At 39.5% G+C, this 21944-nt stretch overlaps 1 protein-coding gene and 1 pseudogene across 1 annotated transcript in view; one reads left to right on the forward strand and one right to left on the reverse strand.

Annotated features, from left to right (window-relative positions):
• Positions 1–3867: 3867 nt before the first annotated feature.
• ALKBH8 (alkB homolog 8, tRNA methyltransferase) overlaps positions 3868–21944 on the reverse strand; it is a 47992-nt gene continuing 29915 nt past the window's right edge. Inside the window, exons 9-12 of the mRNA XM_066360753.1 lie at positions 16554–16705; positions 12044–12300; positions 8581–8730; positions 3868–4824 (exon numbers count right to left, since the gene is read on the reverse strand). Of these exons, the coding sequence (XP_066216850.1) occupies positions 4267–4824; positions 8581–8730; positions 12044–12300; positions 16554–16705 (1117 nt within the window). The 3' untranslated portion in view covers positions 3868–4266. The remainder of the gene's footprint in view (positions 4825–8580; positions 8731–12043; positions 12301–16553; positions 16706–21944) is intronic.
• Positions 7285–8311, forward strand: LOC136389706 (ATP synthase subunit d, mitochondrial pseudogene; annotated as a pseudogene).

Raw genomic sequence — 21944 nt, forward strand, 5'->3', positions numbered from 1 at the left:
TTCAAGGGGAGACAAATTTCACAGGTGTACCCAGGCACTGAGAAGCAGCTGAAATGGTTACAGAGAGAAGCACTACCTTCTCTGCCCACTTCTGTGAGTAGAAAACTTAGTGCCCTGGCAAGAACAATGGACTCACTGCTTAGTGAATTTTTTTTTTTTAAACAGGGACAGAGAGAGAGTCGGAGAGAGGGATAGACAGGGACAGACAGACAGGAATGAAGAGAGATGAGAAGCATCAATCATCAGTTTTTCGTTGCGACACCTTAGTTGTTCATTGATTGCTTTCTCATATGTGCCTTGACCACGGGCCTTCAGCAGACCGAGTAACTCCATGCTCGAGCCAGTGACCTTGGGTCCAAGCTGGTGAGCTTTTGCTCAAACCAGGTGAACCTGCACTCAAGCTGGCGACCTTGGGGTCTTGAACCTGGGTCCTCTGCATCCCAGTTCAACGCTCTATCCACTGCGCCACCGCCTGGTCAGGCGCTTAGTGAATTCTTGACTGACAGCGGAGGCTGCTATTTCAAAGCAGAAAAGTAATGGAGTGATGCAAAGAAAAAAATTCTCTTAACTTTCCTTTTGAAACGTCAAGAAGTAGAAACTATTCAATTGGTAAAAAGAATAAGTAATATGTTTTAAGAATTTTTATGGCATGTAGATGTCCTAGGTTCAATTCCTGGCCAGGGCACACAGAAGAAGGGAACATCTGCTTCTCCACCCCTCCCTCTCTCGCTACTCCCTGTCTCTGTCTGTCTCTCTCTCTTCCTCTCCCACAGCCATGGCTTGATTGATTTGAGCACATTGGCCCCGGGTGCTGAGGATGGCTCTGTGGAGCCTCAACCTCAGGAGCTAAAAATAGCTCAGTTGCGAGCATAACCCCAAATGGGCAGATCATTGTTCCCAGACGGAGGTTGCCAGGTGGATCCTGGTTGGGGCGCATGCAAGAGTCTGTCTCTCTATCTCCCCTTTTTTCACTTGAGAAATAAAAAGGGGGGAAAAAAGAATTTTTATATTTGTAGTCAGTCAATACAGCTTACTAGGTTTACCTGGAATCTCAATTTTCAAGCACAATATTCACACTTCCATCTAGGAATGGGCTATAATCATAATGTTTTAATACATAAGTGGTATCTTACTTTCCTCAATATATTTACTATAGGAAATTGTGTAATTAAATTGCATTGCCATTTGAAGTTATCTTACTGCAAATATTTATAAAAAATTAATTAAAGACCTTTTTTCAAACAATTGTAAGTCTTAAAAAGTCAGTACATGAGAATCTATCTTAAATTTGTTTATTGATTGTATTTTGAAATAAAAAAAATCATATAATTCTGTCCCTGGTCAGCTCAGCCTGGCTAGAAGTTTATCAATTTTATTAGTCTTCTCCAAGATCATGCTTTTGTTTTCACTGATTTTTCTCTATTGTTTTTCTGTTTTCCATTTCTTTGATTTCTGCTCTGATAATTCTTGTTTCCTTTCTTCTGCCTACTCTGCACTGCATTTGCTCTATTTTACTAGCTTCTTAAGAAGAAAGTTGAGCTCCTTGGATTTGAGATCTCTTTTCCAACCATGGGTATTTAGTGCTATCCATTTCTCCCTAAGTATACACTACTTTAGCAATGTGCTGGGAGTCCCCAAGCCCAGCCCCAGGTTCCATGGTACATTAGGAGGATTCACAACTCATAGAATATAGTTGTACTCAATGCTATGATTTATTTTAACAGATGGATAGCACAATCAGCAAAGGGGTGCGTGGGGTGAAGGCCACAGGAGACCAGCACAAGCTTTCAATGCTCCTTTCCCAGTGGGGTCACAGAGTATATGTCTAATTCCCCAGACAAGGTTATAAACATGTCAGTGATCTCATGCTCATGCCAGTGATCTTGCACTTAAGCTGGCAACATTGGGGTTTTGAACCTTAGACCTCAGAGTCCCAGGTCGATGCTCTATACACTGCACTACCACCAGTCACACAAGAGTAAAGTATTTTTTTAAAAATGACTTTGCCTGACCAGCGGTAGTGCAGGGGATAGAGCATCAGACTTGGACACAGAGGACCTAGGTTAGAAACCCCGAGGTTGTTGGCTTGAGCATGGGCTCATCCGGCTTGAGCACAGGCTCACCAGCTTGAGTGTGGGGTTGCTGGCTTGAGCGTGGAATCATAGACATGACCCCATGGTCGCCGACTTGAGCCCAAAGGTCACTGGCTTGAAGCCCAAGGTCGCTGGCTTGAGCAAGGGGTCACTTGCTCTGCTATAGGTCCCCGGTCAAGGCACATATGAGAAAGCAATCAATGAACAACTAAGGTGCCACAACAAGGAACTGATGATCCTCATCTCTCTCACTTCCTGTTTGTCCCTCTCTCTGTCCTTCTGTCTCTGTTAACAAAAAAAAAAAAAAATGACTTTCCCTCCTGCACAATAATTTGACCTACAGTTAACTTTCTACGTTTGTTCCTCCTGGAAACTTAACATAAGTGGTAAGTTGACTTGGTAACTACGAAATATGTTTGTGAAATAAACCCTGATTGCACCTGGACTGGAATAAACTATGAATAAACAAGGAATACCCAACAATGGCTGTAATGGGATAATTAGGTCTGACTGGCAATTCTTTTTCTTTTTTTTTTTTAATTTTTTTTAATTCATTTTAGAGAGCAGAGAGAAAGGGAGAGAGAGAGAGACAGAGAGGGAGAGAGAGAGGAGAGAGAGAGACAGAGAGAGAAGGTGGGGAGGAGCTGGAAGCATCAACTCCCATATGTGCCTTGACCAGGCAAGCCCAGGGTTTCGAACCGGCGACCTCAGCATTTTCAGGTCGACGCTTTATCCACTGTGCCACCACAGGTCAGGCTATTTATTCATTTTTAGAGAGGAGAGAGACAGAGAAGGAGAGAGGAGAGACAAAGAGAGAGAAGGGGGGAGGAGCTGGAAGCATCAACTCCCATATGTGCCTTGACCAGGCAAGCCCAGGGTTTTGAACCGGCGACCTCAGCATTTCCAGGTCGACGCTTTATCCACTGCGCCACCACAGGTCAGGCTCTAACTTTTTATTGTTTACTTTATTTTTAAGTAAACAAAAAAGCATATTTGGGTTGCCTTTAGCACCTAGATCAATGAATTAGGAATACCAATTAACTCAGGGTTAGTACAATAGTTATTTCAGCCCTTTAAAAATAATCATTTAGCTGTCAGAGGGGTGGGGTTCGGGGGCTGGGTGACAAGGGTGAAGGGATTAAGTGAAGCAGGAAAAGTTATAGACACAGACAACAGAGCGGGGACTGCAGGAAGGAAAGCGGGGTGGGGAGGCGGGAGGCGGGCAAATGGTGAGGGAGGGGACCTGACTTGGGGCAACAATGCAATATTCAGATGATGTATTATAAAATTGTACTCCTGAAACCTACATAATTTTATTAACTAACGTCACCCCAATAAATTCAATAAAATGTTTTGTTTTTTAATAAAAAATAAAGCAAAATCATCATTTGTTGCCAGGTAAAACCCCACTCGTTTTTTCTCCCCATGGCATTTATCACTATCTGGCACATCACATCATTTATTTATTTGCTTATTGTCTATGTTCCCTTCTAGATCTTAAGCTCCATGAGCACAAGGACTTTGTTCTCTGCTGTCCACTGCTCCCCTCTCCATACTTAAAAAGGTAGCTGGTACATAGCAGGGGTTCGGTATTTGTTAGATAAAGGTCCTACTAATGTATGGGTGTTATCTGACTCGCTAAAATTTTACTGAGCACCTACCATGTGTCATACCCTACGCTACTCAGGTATGGTAACAGGGTGGTTGTTATTATGATTTTATGGAGCTAACAATCACAAATAAAATTTCAGACAATGTTCTACTAAACAGGAATTTTCTTTATTAAAGCATTGTATGATTTCTTCACTTCATAATGAATTCATTCTACATAATTTAATTCATTTAGTAATTTATAAAAAATTTATAACAATTCATTTATAACAAAAGCTTATCTTCAAAATGCTGTACACTTACCCCAGATCCTAAATACTTGACCAACAACTTCAATTACTTTAACAGACCATGCCGCACCACCCTATAGGAGAAGCCTACATTTATGGATAAAGTGTTTCCTAACTAATCTGTGCTTCTGAATTTCTCTCAGGCATACTCCTTTGGTACTTTACCACAAAGTTTTCTCTTTAACTAAAAAGGTAGTGAATTCAGTCTGATTTAAAAAAAAAACAAAACAAAATGCTGAGCATTTCTTTCCTGTTTATGTTCAAAGAGATAATCAGACTTTTTGAAGAATCACACACCAGTTCCCCTGATCATAGTAGCTTTGCAGAACACTGACATTACTCAAAGTCTGGCAGGCAGCTTCCAATTCTCCCTCACAGAACACATGGTAGTAACGATGAAACACAGGACTCAGGTCATGGGTTCCTACTGGGCCAGATGGCTCAACAGGGTTTTCTTTACCAGGGTTTCCCTTAAGGTGCCAGGGAACCAGTAGGTCTTGAGAATGAAAAGCAGTCCTGTTAGTGTGAATAGGCAGCTTGGACTTGGCAATGTGCCCTGAATTGCACCTTCCCTTCTGAAAGTCATTCATGGAGGGGACAGAACATGTGGAGTCTTGATTGCCTGCGTCAGGCATCTGCTGCACAGACAACTGTCCCACTGATGTACCATTGTCGGTCTCCTCTTTTTTTCCTTGGCTAGTCCTGTTTTCTCTGAGATACTTGGACTTCTTATTATTATACTCTTGTTCCATTGCCCAAACATAAACGAGTGCCTTCCCACCAGGTCTCAGGAGTCGGACAAGTTCCTGAAGGGCTGCCACTCTGCGCTCCTACCAGAAAACACATTGCCATTTGTCAACGAGGAGGACACAGAGAGAAACCAGAAGAATATACTGACTATATGACTGCTTTCAAAGAGGATAAACAGCCCAGAGAAATCTAATAAAATACTTCTTCTTTTCTTTTTAATTAAGTGAGAGGCAGGGAGGTAGAGAGAAAGACTCCTCGCATGAGCCCTGACTGGGATCTCCCCAGCAAACACTCTATGAGGTGATGCTCTGCCCATCTGGGGCCATTGCTCAGCAACCGAGCTATTTTAGAGCCCAAGGTGAGAACTTGGTGCCATCCTCAGTGCCTGGGGCCAAGCTGCTCCAACCAAGCCATGGCTGCAGAAGAAGAGAGAGAGAGAGAGAGAATGGGGGAAAGATGGAGAAGCAGATGGTCGTTTCTCCTGTGTGCCCTGATCAGGAATCAAACCCAGGACTTCCACACGCCAGGCCTATGCTCTACCACTGAGCTAATAGGCCAGAGCCCAAAGTATCTTATATATAGGTCTACCGGAAAGTTCTGTCCGTTTTTGGAATAAAACAAAATACAAATTTTTCTTATCATTAATAAACTTTATTAAATAATATAATTGCCATTATTATTAATGATTTCTTGCCAGCATGAGGGCAATTTGTATATACCATTTTCGAAAAATGTTTTATCTTTTGATGCGAAAAAATTGAACCAGTGCTTGTTTGATATCCTCTTCAGTTTTGAATTTTTTGCCCTTCAAAAAATTTTGGAAGGACAAAAACAAGTGATAGTCGGTATTATTCCTTCACCAAACACTTTCAGTAAATTTCTACATGCTTCTGTAGCATTTCTTCCATGTTGAAATTCGTAAAAATTACAGTGGCGTAAATGAACTTTATCAGTAGCCATGGGTATACTATCGCTTCACACATAAGACTAACGTGAATCAACTTTGTTTTAGTTAATTTGCTATGTCAGTAAGTATACATTAAGTGATAAAAATAGAGAGGTACACATGCACCAAATAAACATGTGCTTACGTGTTGAAACTTGTTGTGATAAAAACGGACAGAACTTTCTGGTAGACCTTATATATAAAACAAGAAAGGGAAAAAAAGGTAAGGGAAATTTTGTTCTGTAATTGAGGAGTTAAAAAATAGTGCTGAAGCCTGACCAGGTGGTGGCGCAGTGGATAGAGCAATAGACTGGGACACAGAGGACCCAGGTTCGAAACCCTGAGGTCGCCAGCTTGAGTGTGGGTTCATCTGGCTTGAGCACAGGCTCACCAGCTTGATCGCGGGGTCGCTGGCTTGAGCCCAAGGTGGCTCGCTTGAACAAGGGCTCATTCAGTCTGCTGTAATCACCCAGTCAAGGCACATATGAGAAAGCAGTCAATGAACAACTAAGATGCCACAAAGAAGAGCCCTGGCCGGTTGGCTCAGCGGTAGAGCGTCGGCCTGGTGTGCGGGGGACCCGGGTTCGATTCCCAGCCAGGGCACATAGGAGAAGCGCCCATTTGCTTCTCCACCCCCCCCTCCTTCCTCTCTGTCTCTCTCTTCCCCTCCCACAGCCGAGGCTCCATTGGAGCAAAGATGGCCCGGGCGCTGGGGATGGCTCCTTGGCCTCTGCCCTAGGCGCTAGAGTGGCTCTGGTTGCGGCAGAGCGACACTCCGGAGGGGCAGAGCATCGCCCCCTGGTGGGCAGAGCGTCGCCCCTGGTAGGCGTGCCGGGTGGATCCCGGTCGGGCGCATGCGGGAGTCTGTCTGACTGTCTCTCCCCGTTTCCAGCTTCAGAAAAATACAAAAAAAAAAAAAAAAGAACTGATGCTTCTCACTCTTTCCCTTCCTGTCTGTCTGTCCCCATCTGTCCCTCTCTCTGACTCTCTGTCAAAAAAAAAATAGTGTTGAAGAAATAAGGAAATGGCCTGTTCAGGCAGTGGCACAGTGGATAGAGCGTCGGACTGGGATGAAGAGGACTCAGGTTCGAGACCCCGAGGTCGCCAGCTTGAGCATGGGCTCATCTAGTTTAAGCAAAGCTCACCAGCTTGGACCCAAGGTCGCTGGCTCAAGCAAGGGGTCACTCGCTCTCCTGTAGCCCCACGGTCAAGGCACATATAAGAAAGCAATCAATGAACAACTAAGGTGTCACAACGAAAAACTAATGATTGATGCTTCTCATCTCTCTCTGTCCCTATCTATCTCTCTCTCTGACTCTCTCTCTGTAAAAAAAAAAAAAAAAAGGAAATGGAAATTTTTATTTCTGTTAATAAAATAGAAGCATAAAGGGTTTTCCATTTTGTTTTGTTTTGAGTTCAGCTAAGATCATAAGGTCACAGATATACTAAAACTGCTGGTTACTCCATCACAGGGTGACCTAGAAAGTTATTGCTTAAATTGGGGGAGAAATTACTGACACCCAGGAAAAAAGATTCTTTTCCTATAAAAAATATATAAAATTGTCCGTGGTTGGCTGGGGAAATAAAGGAGGGTATGGGGGGACCTAACGGTGATGCACAAAGACTTGACTTGGGGGTGAGCACACAATACAGAGCGCAGAAATGTGTTGTAGAATTGTGCACCTGAAATATACAATGTTGTTAACCAGTGTCACCCCAATAAATTCAATAAAAAGGGAAAAAAATTAATATGTATATATGAATTTGCTTATTTTAAAATTAAGAACACGTGCAACTAATTAAAGGCATCAGTGACATATGACTGACTACCAGCTAAGAACCTGACTTTTGAAAAAGTCAGGAAAAGAGAAAAACAGAGTGGTGAGGAAGTGAGCATCTGATATCAGGGATGAGAGTGGGAGATGGGGAAGGAAGACGGGAAACAGACTAGCGAGGCAGCTCAGAGGCTGAGGGAGAGCGGACGCAGGCAGAGCTGGTATTCTCTTGCAGCTCACAGCTATAATTTAGAGGCACAGGCTGCTGTGAACCGAGGGCCGCCAGGGTCTGAAGGGTCTCAAGACGGCTGGGCAAAAACTTGCTCTAAAAGACAGTGACTGGGGAGCTTCTGGGGAAATCATACTCCAAAGCCTAAGGCCGATGCTAACTCTGACCCGTGATGAGACCCTCCCTCCAGGTTGGCTGCTCTCTTAAAAATCCACCTGCTATTGACGGGCTTACTACAACGTAGCGAAGGCCAGAGTGGTCGATGACTTTGAGAAGAAGTTTAAAGCCCTGAAGGCTCCTGAGCTGGAAAATCAGTATAGTGCCCTGGTGGATGCTGAAGAAAGGAAAGATGTGCAAAGTTCTGTTCAGTTTTTGTTTCTCCAAGGCCAGGACTGAGCAACACGAGAAAGAAGTGCTGGTGAAGTTGAAGAACGTAACTCTTTGATCAGATGACCACTGATGATCTGAATGAAGTCCTCCCAGAAAGCAGACTGGATAAGAAGAAGTATTCCTACTGGCCTCACAAGCCAACTGAGAATTTACAAAGTTCAGTCTGGGAGAAAAGAAATCTCTGGCTCTCATTTTATATACTCTGGACATTAAAAATAACTATATAGTGAAAAAATTTAAAGATGAGTAAGACTCAAGGTAGGAAAAAGACAGAAACATATAGCAATAAAAACAGAGTTCCATGAGGCTTCTATTTAACTAAGTTCCACTCCATGGAACTCATCCCCATTCCACATGCTTTCTTAACAAACAGTATAAAATGTGACAAGAGAATGGAAAGAAAATAAAGCTAATACAGGGTTCAAACCAGCAAACTCCATGAACATGTCCAGCCACCTTAGTTACAAGTTCTTGGGAAGAGAAAGACAGTACTCACTGTGGTTGCCATGTGGTGAATAACAGCAATGGAGATGCAGGCGTCACAAGCCCCGCTGCGGATGGGTACAGCCAGTGCGTCACAGACAAAGGCCTGAAACTGCCTCTCTCTGCAAATGTCCACAAGCTTCTGGCTACGATCACAACCAATCTATAATAGAGACAGGAAGTCATCACATCATATTTAAATATCATGAGAAATTAAGAGCAATGGATTTATTCCTTACCTTAAAGTTATGAGAGAGGTTTCATATTAATTGTGAAATGGTCTAAGACCAGGATATTATCGGTTTTTACAACCAGTACAAAGTCAGCATATAGAATTCACAAGGCAGCATTTATTACTTTAACAGGTATCAAACAGAACTCAAATTAGTGAATGGAAACAAACGACTAGAATATAAATGACAGTGGTGGTAATGGGAGGTCCTAATTGGCATCTAATTGATCACCATTCAGAATCTAGATCTCTTTGTAATATCACACAGTTAAAAATAAAAACTATCCCATGAACACAGACATTTAGTTTTTGGAGGGGATCTACAAAAAAGAGGATCTAAGGTACCTATCATCACTATATACACTATATTCTGATGGCCCAGATAGCAGAAAAACAGCTGGTTATTTTTCCCTGCTTCTACTTTTCAATACCTATTACTTCTGCAATCAGAAAATAAAATCCCAAAACAAACAAGTAAAATAATTTATTTCATTTTTTAAAGTTAATGATTTTTGTTTTGCAAAACTACTAATATATATACATCAGGAATAAACTGCTGAATTAAAAATTTTCAAAATGATATTAAACTAAACCTTTTAGTGTAACCAAACCATCCCGGGGGTGACAACACTGACGGCAGCGGGCAGCATCCCTCATCTTCCCAAGCAGGTGAGGCCCAGCACGCTCGGTGCACGTCCGGGTCTGTGCGAGTGTTTAGGGGCTGCCTGTTTTCTCTCTGGTTTTGTTACTGTTGATTTGTACACAGCTTTGCTGGTTAGTTCTGACAATGCTGTGTTCTTCTTACAGAAATGAAAGGCAGTTCATAAAACTATTTCCAAGAGAACCCAAGCTGGTATTTTTAAAATGTATAAATAAAGTGAATTTTTTAGATTCTGAGACTATCCTACAATTGAATACCTAGAATGAATGTCTCAGTCACATCCTCTCATGAATGTGAAAACTGCACATATTTTCATGTTCAAGGATGCCTGCTCAAAATACAATCAAGGGTCATGGCCCCATCCAAGGTGAAGCCTCCGAACTTAATAAAGCAGATTTCTCTTTTATCATAAATAATCTAATTTCTGGTCAACTAAAAACCAGAGCTACAGTCACCAAAGCAGTTTTCATTCGTCCATTGAAACAACCCCTACTGATCCTTCCTTAGAGATGAGACAAGGCGGTAGGCTCAGGAATAACAGGGAGGAACGCATGCAGACTGCCACTGACAAAATGAATGCAGATAGAAGAGAGTGACGATATTTGTGACTTTCCAATTCTTTTAAATACATTCCTTCTTCCTTCTGGAATCAGCTTCCTTCAGACTTTGGTTCAATTATCTGTTTACCAAGTAATCGTTTTTCTCAATTGTAACAGGACAATTTTATCATTATGACTAAAAGTGAGGTTGACTTCCACCTCATTTCACTGCCACAAATGATACCAAAATACATAAAGCCAGGAATATCATCAGGAAAGAGCAGAAGCAGAACTTACTGAGAAACAGTTTCGTACAGTAGTACCTCAGAACACCAGAAGGTATCACCTTGTTTTGAACTGTGCTTAGAGTCGTGATTTTAAGTGACATATCAAAAACCCATTTCCTTTTCAATAGGAACAAACTTAACTTACTAGACCTTATTCTTTATAACTAAAATTTAATTGTAAGCATGATAACAATATACCAATACTAATGTCTGATCTTGATGAAAAATTATTCTTTTATCTGAATGCACAAACTATACCTTTCCTCAACAGCACTAGTAACTTTCTTCATGTAGGTGCACAATATCACAATGTCTGGGATGAAGTAAAAATCAATTTGAAAGCATTGTCACACTACCATAGCCCTCGAACATAGACTGCTCTCATTCCCCTTACCTGCTCTTCTCTAGACCTTTCTCCCCTAATCTTGAGAAAGGGAAGCTTCAGTCCTCACAGAGCAATATCTTTCTTTTTTTTTTTTTTTTTTTTTTTTGTATTTTTCTGAAGCTGGAAACGGGGAGAGACAGTCAGACAGACTCCCGCATGCGCCCGACCGGGATCCACCCGGCACGCCCACCAGGGGCGACGCTCTGCCCACCAGGGGGCGATGCTCTGCCCCTCCGGGGCGTCGCTCTGCCACGACCAGAGCCACTCTATCGCCTGGGGCAGAGGCCAAGGAGCCATCCCCAGCGCCCGGGCCATCTTTGCTCCAATGGAGCCTTGGCTGCGGGAGAGAAGAGAGAGACAGAGAGGAAGGAGGGGGGGGTGGAGAAGCAAATGGGCGCTTCTCCTATGTGCCTTGGCCAGGAATCGAACCCGGGTCCCCTGCACGCCAGGCCGACGCTCTACCACTGAGCCAACCGACCAGGGCCAGCAATATCATTTTTTAAGATTACACTGAGTTTGCTTGCTTGTTTGTTTGTTTTTACTGAATTAATCAGGGTGACATTGGTTAATAAAGTTATATGGGTTTCAGGTGCACAATTCTACAATAATTCATCTGTATATTGCATTGTGTGTTCACCACCAAGTCCAGAGCAGTGCTGACATGAGTATTTATATAATAATAATGTACTAGTGCAGAGAGAACTTCCTAAATCCTACACAGCAGAAACAAAAGAGTGGTCCACAGAAAAGGAAATATAGTAACTAAAACGGACACTCTGAGATCAGACAAGAAGTGGGTTATCTTGAGTCTAACACCGTTTACCTTAGTCAAACTTTTTAATCTGCTTGATCCTCAGTCTTTTCAACATAAGATACCAAAAAATATTAAACACTTTTTGTTTTACTATGAGTAAAAGGACACTAGATTTGGAGTCAGAGGCATGGGTTCAAGTTCAACCTATGCTACCTAATTATATGACAGCAGGGAAATAATATAATCTCTGTGAGCCTCAGTTTCTTTATTTACAAAAGACAGGTGAAAATATTTGCTTTATCTTTCTCATACCTAGGAGGATCTAAGCAAAGAAAACGGTTTCTATAAAAACTTTACTGTGTAAAGAGCTTTTACAAATATAATTTTATGATAAAATAATCTTCTTTGCAAGTAAAATCTAAAGGAAGAAAAAAATAAAAACAATGGGTTGCTCTTAAATTTCTACAGGAACAAAAATGAATGAGAGTGTTCATAAGTCTCAATTTGTTGGTTATAATTTTTCTGCAACCTAAAAAAACATCATTATATCATGAGGAAGAAGGTGATAATTCCCTGACAAATAAAGTAGAAAGAAACCCAGAAGCAAAAATTACTTGCCATAAATAATTCCTTATTTATGCCAAGATATTTTCCATTTCCACATCCAATATCAGCCACTACTGAACCACTTGGCAAAGCTTTCAAAAACTCCACGATGTGTGGCCAGGGAGTGTGTCTTGTGCTGCTGAAGTGCCCAGCGATCTCTTCATACACTCGATGGACATATTCTTGCTCTAGCTGTGAGGCTTCCTTGTCACTCTCTGGAAATAATGAAGGAGGCTCCTTCATCTGGCTGTCACAGACCAAAGGGTAACCTAATGAAAAAATAAGAAAAGCCTTTTATCTTCATCCAAATGATTCATAAGGTCTCATGCTTTCTTAAAAGGAAAAGCAAATCAACTCAATTATGGTGTAGAGGGATAAGAAGGCTGTTGAGTTATCAGTTAAAAAATAGCTCTTCCCTAGCAAGTCAAATTATATGTGTGATGGATCTAATAGAAAAAGAATGGGGAAAGCCCATTTGTAACAAAATATGACTGCAATTCAGCATGCCTTATAATAAAGATGCCTATTTCATCTTGGGATTAAAGACCTCTTATTCAAGAAAGCACCTTGTCATCTTGTCTCCGGCAAACTTCTACCTTCTTTTATTTGATCCAGCTAATAACACTGTTTTGTCTTTTTCTAAATAGCCCCAGATATATGGAAAAGGTTTATATAGGCAGATGGGGATCCTCAAACCCCTCAGCGAGATCTTCTGAGCATGGCTTTTAAGGTACCAAGAGGCAGAAAAAGCCCAATAGAGATCAGGTGAACTACCAGCTTTTAGGATACGCCCTTAAAGGCTCCAACACCCCAAAGGGGTCTCATAAGAATCCATCTGGGTCCTGCTTCAATAGTGAATAGGAAGGTCATTGAGCTAAAGCCTGCCAGGCTTACATGCCTCTGCTGTGAGGAAAAAGGGACACTGGAAGGTAGGCTTCCCCCTCGCTCCTCTAAGGGAGGGTTCAGTCTCTTCCAGCCCTGCTCCAGCCACCTATGACCTAACCTTGCCCAGAATGCAGGGGTTTGCCATGGAAGGCTGAAGGTGCCCAGGGCCGTCGGCCCCATCTACGAACACTGTGGACGAGCCTAGGGTATTTCTTCCAAGAAGCAGGTAAACTGATCTCACTTGCACAAGGGCCACTTAACTATGTCTTGCCTGAATAGTCAGGTTTTTTATTCTTCCCTCGAAGATCTCTGTTGTGGGTGTTGATAGTCCTATTTTCTGCTGCTTTGTTTAATATTATATATAGTGTTTCCTTTATTCCTCCTACCTCAATGCCCCACTCATATTTCAGGCTGGGACCTACACCTAATTTAGAGCTCTCTTTCCCCCCTTTGCCAACTTCTCTTATGAATCTACCTTTGCCACCCAGCTTAGTGTATCCCAAGGTTCTCTTTACCACACCACAGTTGCAGAGCTCCAGCGAAAAGCCTCCAGGCAGAGAAGATCAGAAGCTCCATCTCCACACATGCTGCAGATGGCTTTTCCAGTCTACCTGAATCATTACCAGCTAGAAGCAGCAGTCATTGGGACTTGGACGTAAGCTGCAAAGTATAGAATTGTGACAACAATTCCAGTGCCATACGGACTTTTCCTGGATGTGGACTTTTCCTGGACTCCTGCTCCTTGTGACAGCTCCTAACGGACTAAACTGGGGTTGGGTTGCATTTGCAGAGATTTGGAATGGTGTGGGTGCCAACTTGGACTTGGTGACATGTTAATGACACTACTCTTTTATGGATTCTTGCTGTATTGGCTAAGAGTTTGCTTAAAGGCCTTAATCACTGTAAAAAAAATAGAAGACTGGATAAAGAAGATGTGGCACATATACACTATGGTATACTACTCAGCCATAAGAAATGATGACATCGGATCATTTACAACAAAATGGTGTGATCTTGATAACATTATATGGAGTGAAATAAGTAAATCAGAAAAAAAAACAAGAACTGCATGATTCTATACATTGGTGGGACATAAAAACGAGACCAAGAGACATGGACAAGAGTGTGGTGGTAATGGGGGGGGGGGGGAGGAGAGGTGGAGGTGGAGGGGCACAAAGAAAACTAGATAGAAAGTGACAGAGGACAATCTGACTTTGGGTGATGGGTATGCAACATAATTGAATGACAAGATAACCTGGACATGTTTTCTTTGAATATATATACCCTGATTTATTGTTGTCACCTCATTAAAGTTAATAAAAATTTTTAAAAAAGAAAGCATCTTGCCTGACCAGGTGGTGGCACAGTGGATAGAGTGTCAGACTGGGATACGGAGGACCCAGGTTCAAAACCCAAGGTTGCCAGCTTGAGCGCAGGTTCACCTGCTTTGAGCAAGGCTCACCAGCTGCTTAAGCCCAAGGTCGCTGGCTCGAGCAAAGAGTCACTCGGTCTGCTGCAGCCCCCCAGTCAAGGGGGGCTTGAAAAATATGAGAAATCAATCAATGAACAACTAAGAATTAATGTTTCTCATCTCTCTCCCTTCCTGTGTCTGTCCCTCTCTCTCACTCTCTCTGTCTCTGCCAAAAAAAAAAAAAAAAAGGCATCTTGATGGGACAAGCCTAAGCAGAAGAAATTTAGCTAAATTAATATGATTTGGGCTTTTACTCTTGGTAGGTGATAGAGATAGTAATTCTGGGGACACTAGGACTCTTAGAAAAACAAAACCAGTAAGCAAAATGTTATCTGGTAAGAATCACAAGCATTTAATAAACATTATTTGAAGCAGTCTGTAGGTATCATCTCAATTTTCACAATAACACTATGAGATAGGTACTATTACAGCCATTTCAGAGGAGAAGCTGAAGCACAGAAATTTAAATAATAATTCCAAAGTGACAAAGACAGTAAGTCATTGAGCCAGGACTCGCCTCCAGGCAGTGGGGACCGAGTCCACATTCTCAGTGACTACAGCAGGATGAGCAAACCCTAAGAAGACCACCACCAAGGAGAGGACACGACAGAGGAAACTTAGGGTACCAAGTCTCAAATTGATTTTGAAGTTGTTCCCTGCTCTCTGCAATAATGTCTAATGCTCATTATAAATTCTTGCCTGTTCTGTACTATGCTATAATTTGAATTTTACTGTAAAATGCTATAATTTTCCCCTCTTGCTTAAAGTTAAGTTTCCAATTTGTCTTCAGCCAAAAGTTTTGACACACAACATCCTCTTATAAGTAGTATTCTAGAAAATAAAAGGAATAGTGCTTCCCAGACACCACAGACAAGACTCAGCCAATAACTGGAAACAGATTTGGGGACAGCACTGATGGCTTCGAAATGTTCCCCATATATAGCTAGAGTGCTGAACCTTGAGAAAGCCTCCAATGAGGTGGGAGCACCTAGGCTCTACTGACGTGTGAAGTGAAGCTCTAACCATTTAAATGCACACGTAAGAAAAGGGTAGCCCCAGAAAGTCTGACTCTAAACATACATGTGGAAAGAGAAGTTGCACTATGTTGCTTAAATCAGAATTACAATTATACTATGATATACATTACAGTTATCCTAAGCTGGTCTTAATAAAATTTTATTCTCTTGGAAATTATGAATATCTAAGTTATCTAAAGAGAGTAGCAATCCTTAACATTTAAAAATCCACAAATTTTGACCAAAAATATCCAAAAGATGCCCTTGAACTTTAAAAAAGAAATCTGTAAACTATTATGATCAGAGCTTTTTATAAGATCCCTTACATTTAATTAATACTGATAACAAAGAAACATTTGCATAAGAAAACCAGCTTGTCTGTCCAACTAGACCCCAAGTTCCTTGAAAATAAATGCAATAGAGATTTCAAGTTTTCTAATAGGATAACATCTTGTAGATATAATAAGAATTTTTAAGTTTAAATGTTTTTAAGATTATGACTAAATCCAAAAGCAAATACTAGATATCTCCCATAATTAAATCCCTCAGGATATAAAAAAAAAATCTTCCATCACTGTCATTAAAAAATATTGTTTAAAAATGAAAGTTTTACTTATTGAGTCTAAGAAATATAGGTCATGATGTACTTGTGTAGACAACCCAAAATAGCAGCCTCTTGACAAGTTTTTGAGTCCTTCTTTTATTCCCTTATAGGTTTCCTAAAGGACATAAACCACTGTTTGTACCCTAGAGTTACTTGCTTACTATAGAACAATCTATAATTTCCAACATCCCCTTTGGGTGAATGAGAAGTCATTTAAAAACTTTGACAAGCTATTTCTAACAAAACCTGCTTTTGTGGTATTTTAATGTCCTACAATTGTAGCACTCTTAACTGTAACTTCAATAAAAAAATATTTATTTGAAAAAAAAATTTATTTGGCATCCAACCATTTGTACAATATAAACATGAATAAGATGTTGTCCCTACCTTCAAATAATATAAACTCTAGTGATGATGGTTACAAAAAGTGTATGTAAGTCTTATACCAGGCAAAATGTTGAAAATGACATTAGAGAAGTTAAAATAAATCGTTCCTTCGCTCTGAGATATTAATAGATTTTCATAAAACCAAAATAATATACTTACCACAGTTACAAGGTGTCTGCCTCACTTTCCTAAATGTAAACGATGTCCGTATTCCCCTCTTGCATAAAGTTAAGTTTCCAACATCACCAGTGATAATTCCACTTCTATGACCCTTGGAAGCTTGAACGGTATCATATTTTCTGGGTGTTATTCTAAAAACAAAAGTCAAAATAATTTACTTAACACTGAATTTATAAAAATATTTCAGGTCCTTTAAAAACATTAGGGAAATAGTAGAGTAATCTAGAAGAATGTATTGTAAATATCTTTTGAATTCCCTGAATTGTTAAGCACTGCAGAAAAAATAACAAAGAATGAGAAGTTTCAACTTTAAGAACTTATCTTCAGGGTAATCATATTAAAAGAATGTACACTATCCTGACCAGTGGTGGCACACTAGATACAGTGTCATCCTGGAACACTGAGGACCCAGGTTCAAAATCCCAAGATGGCCGGCTTGAGCACGAGCTCATTTGGCTTGACCACGGGCTCATCAGCCTGAGCATGAGGTCACCAGCTTAAGTGTGGGATTATCAACATGATCCCATGGTCACTGGCTTGAGCCTATAGGTTGCTGGCTTGAACAAGTGGTCAATGGCTCAGCTGGAGCCCCCGGGTCAGGCACATATGAGAAGCAATCAATGAACAACTAAGGCAGGGTCAGGAACCTTTTTGGCTAGAGAACCATGAATGCCACATATTTTAAAATGTAATTCCACTACTCAGCCATAAGAAATGATGACATCGGATCATTTACAGCAAAATGGTGGGATCTTGATAACATTATACGAAGTGAAATAAGTAAATCAGAAAAAAACAGGAACTGCATTATTCCATACATAGGTGGGACATAAAAGTGAGACTAAGAGACATTGATAAGAGTGTGGTGGTTACGGGGGGAGGGGGGAGAGGGAAAGGGGGAGGGGGGCACAAAGAAAACTAGATAGAAGGTGACAGAGGACAATCTGACTTTGGGTGATGGGTATGCAACATAACTGAACGACAAGATAACCTGGACATGTTATCTTTGAATATATGTATCCTGATTTATTGATGTCACCCCATTAAAGAAATAAAATTATAAAAAATAAATAAATAAAATCAGTAAATAAAATACTTAAAATTTAAATATAGTCAGACTTATGATGGTAATTTCAATAAATGACTCAAGAAAATAAACAATGTAGTAAATTGAAAGAAAAAAAAAAAGAAAATGTAATTCCACGAGAGCCATACATCAACCTGTTACATTACACATTATCCAATAAAAATTTGGTGTTGTCCCGGAGGACAGCTGTGATTGGCTCCAGTCACCCGCAACCATGAACAAGAGCGGTAGGAAATGAATGGATTGTAATACATGAGAATGTTTTATATTTTTAACATTATTTTTTTTTTTTTTTTTTTTCATTTTTTTCTGAAGCTGGAAACAGGGAGAGACAGTCAGACAGACTCCCGCATGCGCCCGACTGGGATCCACCCGGCACGCCCACCAGGGGGCGACGCTCTGCCCACCAGGGGGCGATGCTCTGCCCATCCTGGGCGTCGCCATATTGCGACCAGAGCCACTCTAGCGCCTGGGGCAGAGGCCACAGAGCCATCCCCAGAGCCCGGGCCATCTTTGCTCCAATGGAGCCTCGGCTGAGGGAGGGGAAGAGAGACAGAGAGGAAAGCGCGGCGGAGGGGTGGAGAAGCAAATGGGCGCTTCTCCTGTGTGCCCTGGCCAGGAATCGAACCCGGGTCCTCCGCACGCTAGGCCGACGCTCTACCGCTGAGCCAACCGGCCAGGGCAACATTATTTTTTTTATTAAAGATTTGTCTGTGAGCCAGATGCAGCCATCAAAAGAACCACATCTGGCTCACGAGCCATAGGTTCCCGACCCCTGAACTACAAGTTGATGCTTCTCATCTCCCTTCCTCTCTCTCTCTCTCTAAAAAATAATAAATTAATAAATGTACAATTAATGAATTAGGTATGGAATAACAAATATTTAACTAATACCAATTCCAAGGAGAAAAACAAGGAATAGATGGGGCAAAGAGGAAACAAGTAGATGTTTAACAATTTAAACAAATTTAAATTCAGTATCAGTAATTACAATAAATGTACAAAGACTAAAATGTCCAATTGAAGAATAAAGGTTTTCAGACTGAATTAAAAAAAATAAAATCCAACTATATACTCCTTACAAAAGATACACCTTAAATATAAGAATAGAGAATGGTTGAAAATAAAAAGATAAAGGAATATACAATGAACAAATACTTTACATATATCAAGCAAAATTAAAAGTGGCATAGTTCAGACAAAGCAGGCTTTAAGTAGCAATAGGACATATTAGAGATCAAAGAGGACATTGCATAATGATTAAAGGGTTAATCCAATAGAAAGATATATTCAATAAAAGTCCAATATATTTGTATACACCTAACTAGCAATACAGCCTCAAAATGAAGAAATTGAAAAAATTTAAAAGAAAGAGACAAATCCATAACCATTCCTGGAGTTTCAAATACAACTTTCTTAATAAGTGAAGACTAGTTAAAGGTCAAGGTAATCAACATCAGAAAATAACAAATAATGCGACAAAGAGCACAATTAAATTTTGTAATGTAAATACAATAAGTAAAAAAAAAAAGATTGAAAAATAAAAAGAGACAAGTACAAGCCATTGTGGATTGTAAGAACATTTAAAGGGAGTCTTTGGAGTAAGAACAAATTTTCAAATGGAAAAAAAGAATCATCTGGGAGGAAATATGACCCTTTTAAAGTTAAATTTACAGAGAATAAAATCAATAATCTTATGTGTATGGTTCAATAAGTTTTGACAAATGTATACAACCATGTAACCACCACCTCAATGAAAACACAGAACATTCCCATCACCCAAGAAAATTCTCCGGTGCCCCCATCCAGCCAATCATTCCCCACCTCGACGCAACCACTGTTCTGAGATACCTGTTCTTGAGTTTCATATACACTTAGCACTATTTTGTATCTGGCTTTGTCAACTCAACATAATAATTCTAGGATTCATCCAGGTGGTTGTATGTATCAGTAGTTCACTGCCTTTTCATCACTGAGTAATATTTCAGTATATGAAAAAACCACAATTTATTTATCCAGAATCTCCTATTGATAGACATTTTGGTATCCTCAGTGTGGGACTTTACAAATAAAGCTTCTGTGAACATTCAGATATATACACATATACATAGATATTCTTTTTTAGATATATAGTTTTATTATATATTCATATCTTTTTTAGGTGTATATTTTTATTACATTGGGTAAATATCTAAGAGTGAAATTGGTGAGTCATAGGGAGAGAAACTCATAGTTTTCCAAGGTGGTTATACATAATTTTACACTATTACCAGCAACATAATGAGTTCTGGGATACTTGATATTCTCATCAACACTTAGTATTGTCTGAGTTTTTAATTTTAACTATTTTAAAAATTGTGGCAAGTGATATAAAGTTGTGATTTTAATTTGGATGTCTCTGATGACTAATGATACAATGTATCTTTTCATGACCTTATTAGCTATTCATAGATCCTTTTCTGTGTGCAGAATCTATTCAAACCTATGCCCAATCCTTTGTTGGATATTTGTTTGAGGATATTCCCTCCCCATGTGGAGCCTGCCTTTTCATTTTCTTAATGGCATCTTTTGATGAGAGAAGTTTTTAATTCTGATGCAGTTACTTTGTCTTTTTTTCTTTTGCAGAAAGTGTGGTTTACTATCTTTCTAAAAAAATACTTTGTCTATTCCAAGGTTACAAAAATATTCTCTTGTATTTTCTTCTAAATGTCTTATAGTTCTTGCTTTTACATTTAAATTTATGATGGCCTCATATTAATTTTTGTGAATGATATAAAGTTGATCATGGTTCATTATATTTCCACATGAATATCCAATTGTTCCAGCATCATCTGTTGAAAAATTTCCTTCTCACACTGACTTGCATTGGGATCTTTGTCAAAAATCAATTCATATTATATGTGTAGATATATATTGTGTCACACTGGTCTATTTGCCTATACTCCTTTGATGACACAGCTTTTAGTACATCTTAAAAATCAAGTAGAATAAATCCTCTAACATTGTTCCTCTGCTTCAAGATTATTTTGATTATTCTAGAACCTTCACATTTCCTTATGAATTTCAGAACCTACAAAAAAAACTTTTAAGATTCCAATTGGAATTATATTGAATCATTAGATCAATCTGGGGTCAACTAGTATCTTAATAATTAGTTTCCTATCCATGATTATGGCATCTCTATCTCTTTAATTTATTTTGGTTCTTTAATTTCTGTAGGTGATATTTCATAATTTTCAGTGTATATGCATTGCTTATCTTTTGTTAAATTTATTCCTAAGATTTAAATCTTCTGAGGCCAAGTGTTTATTTACTCTACAGAAGTAGGTTTCATATTCACAGAAAATGTGTTAAGCCTGAAAAATCTCAGCAAATTAGAAAAAAAATATAATTTTACATTCTTAAGTTGTTGATACTTCTTTATTAAGAGCTAGATACGTTTTTTCTAGCATTTAGAAGAAATTTCAACCATATAATTAAATGTAGTCCTATAATAAAATAATGTAGTGTATTTCAATTCTCAATTTTCATTACATCACTGTTACACTGTTTCATTCAATCTGTTGTTAGAATCAGAACTTCCAAAGGCAACAAAAGCAAAATTAAACAAGTGGGACTACATCAAACTAAAATGCTTCTGCATAGCCAAGAAAACCATCAACAAAATAAAAAGTCAGCATATGGAATGGGTAAAAATATGTGCTAATTATATATGGATATTAAGGAGTTAATATTCAAAATATATAAAAAATTTATACAACTAAATGGTTTAAAAAAAAAAGTCAACACAGTCTGATTTAAAAATAGGTAGAGGCTCTAAATAGACATTGTCCCAAAAAAGACATACACATGGCCAACGAGTACATAAAAAGAAACTGAACTTCACTAATCATCAGAGAAATGCAAATCAAAGCACAATGAGATTATCACCTTATACCAGTTAGAATGGCTATTATCAAAAACACAAGAAATACCAAGTGTTGGTTGGCAAAGATGTGGAGAAAAAGAAACCCTTGTGCACTGTTGGTGGAAATGTAAAATTGGCAGAAAAGAAAAATAGTATGGAGGTGCCTCAAAAATTTAAAAACAGAACTGCTATATGATCCAGTAGTTCCACTTCTGAGTACCTGGTCAAAGGAAATGAAAGCACTAACTCAAAAAAGTTACATGCACCCCCATATTCATTGTAACATTATCTACAATAGCCGAAATATGGAGAAGATCTAAGTGTCCATCAGTGAATGAATGGATAAAGAAAATGTGATAAACACACACACAGAGAA

Source organism: Saccopteryx leptura, chromosome 1 (genome assembly GCF_036850995.1).
Source record: "Saccopteryx leptura isolate mSacLep1 chromosome 1, mSacLep1_pri_phased_curated, whole genome shotgun sequence".
Classification (NCBI taxonomy): Eukaryota; Metazoa; Chordata; class Mammalia; order Chiroptera; family Emballonuridae; genus Saccopteryx; species Saccopteryx leptura.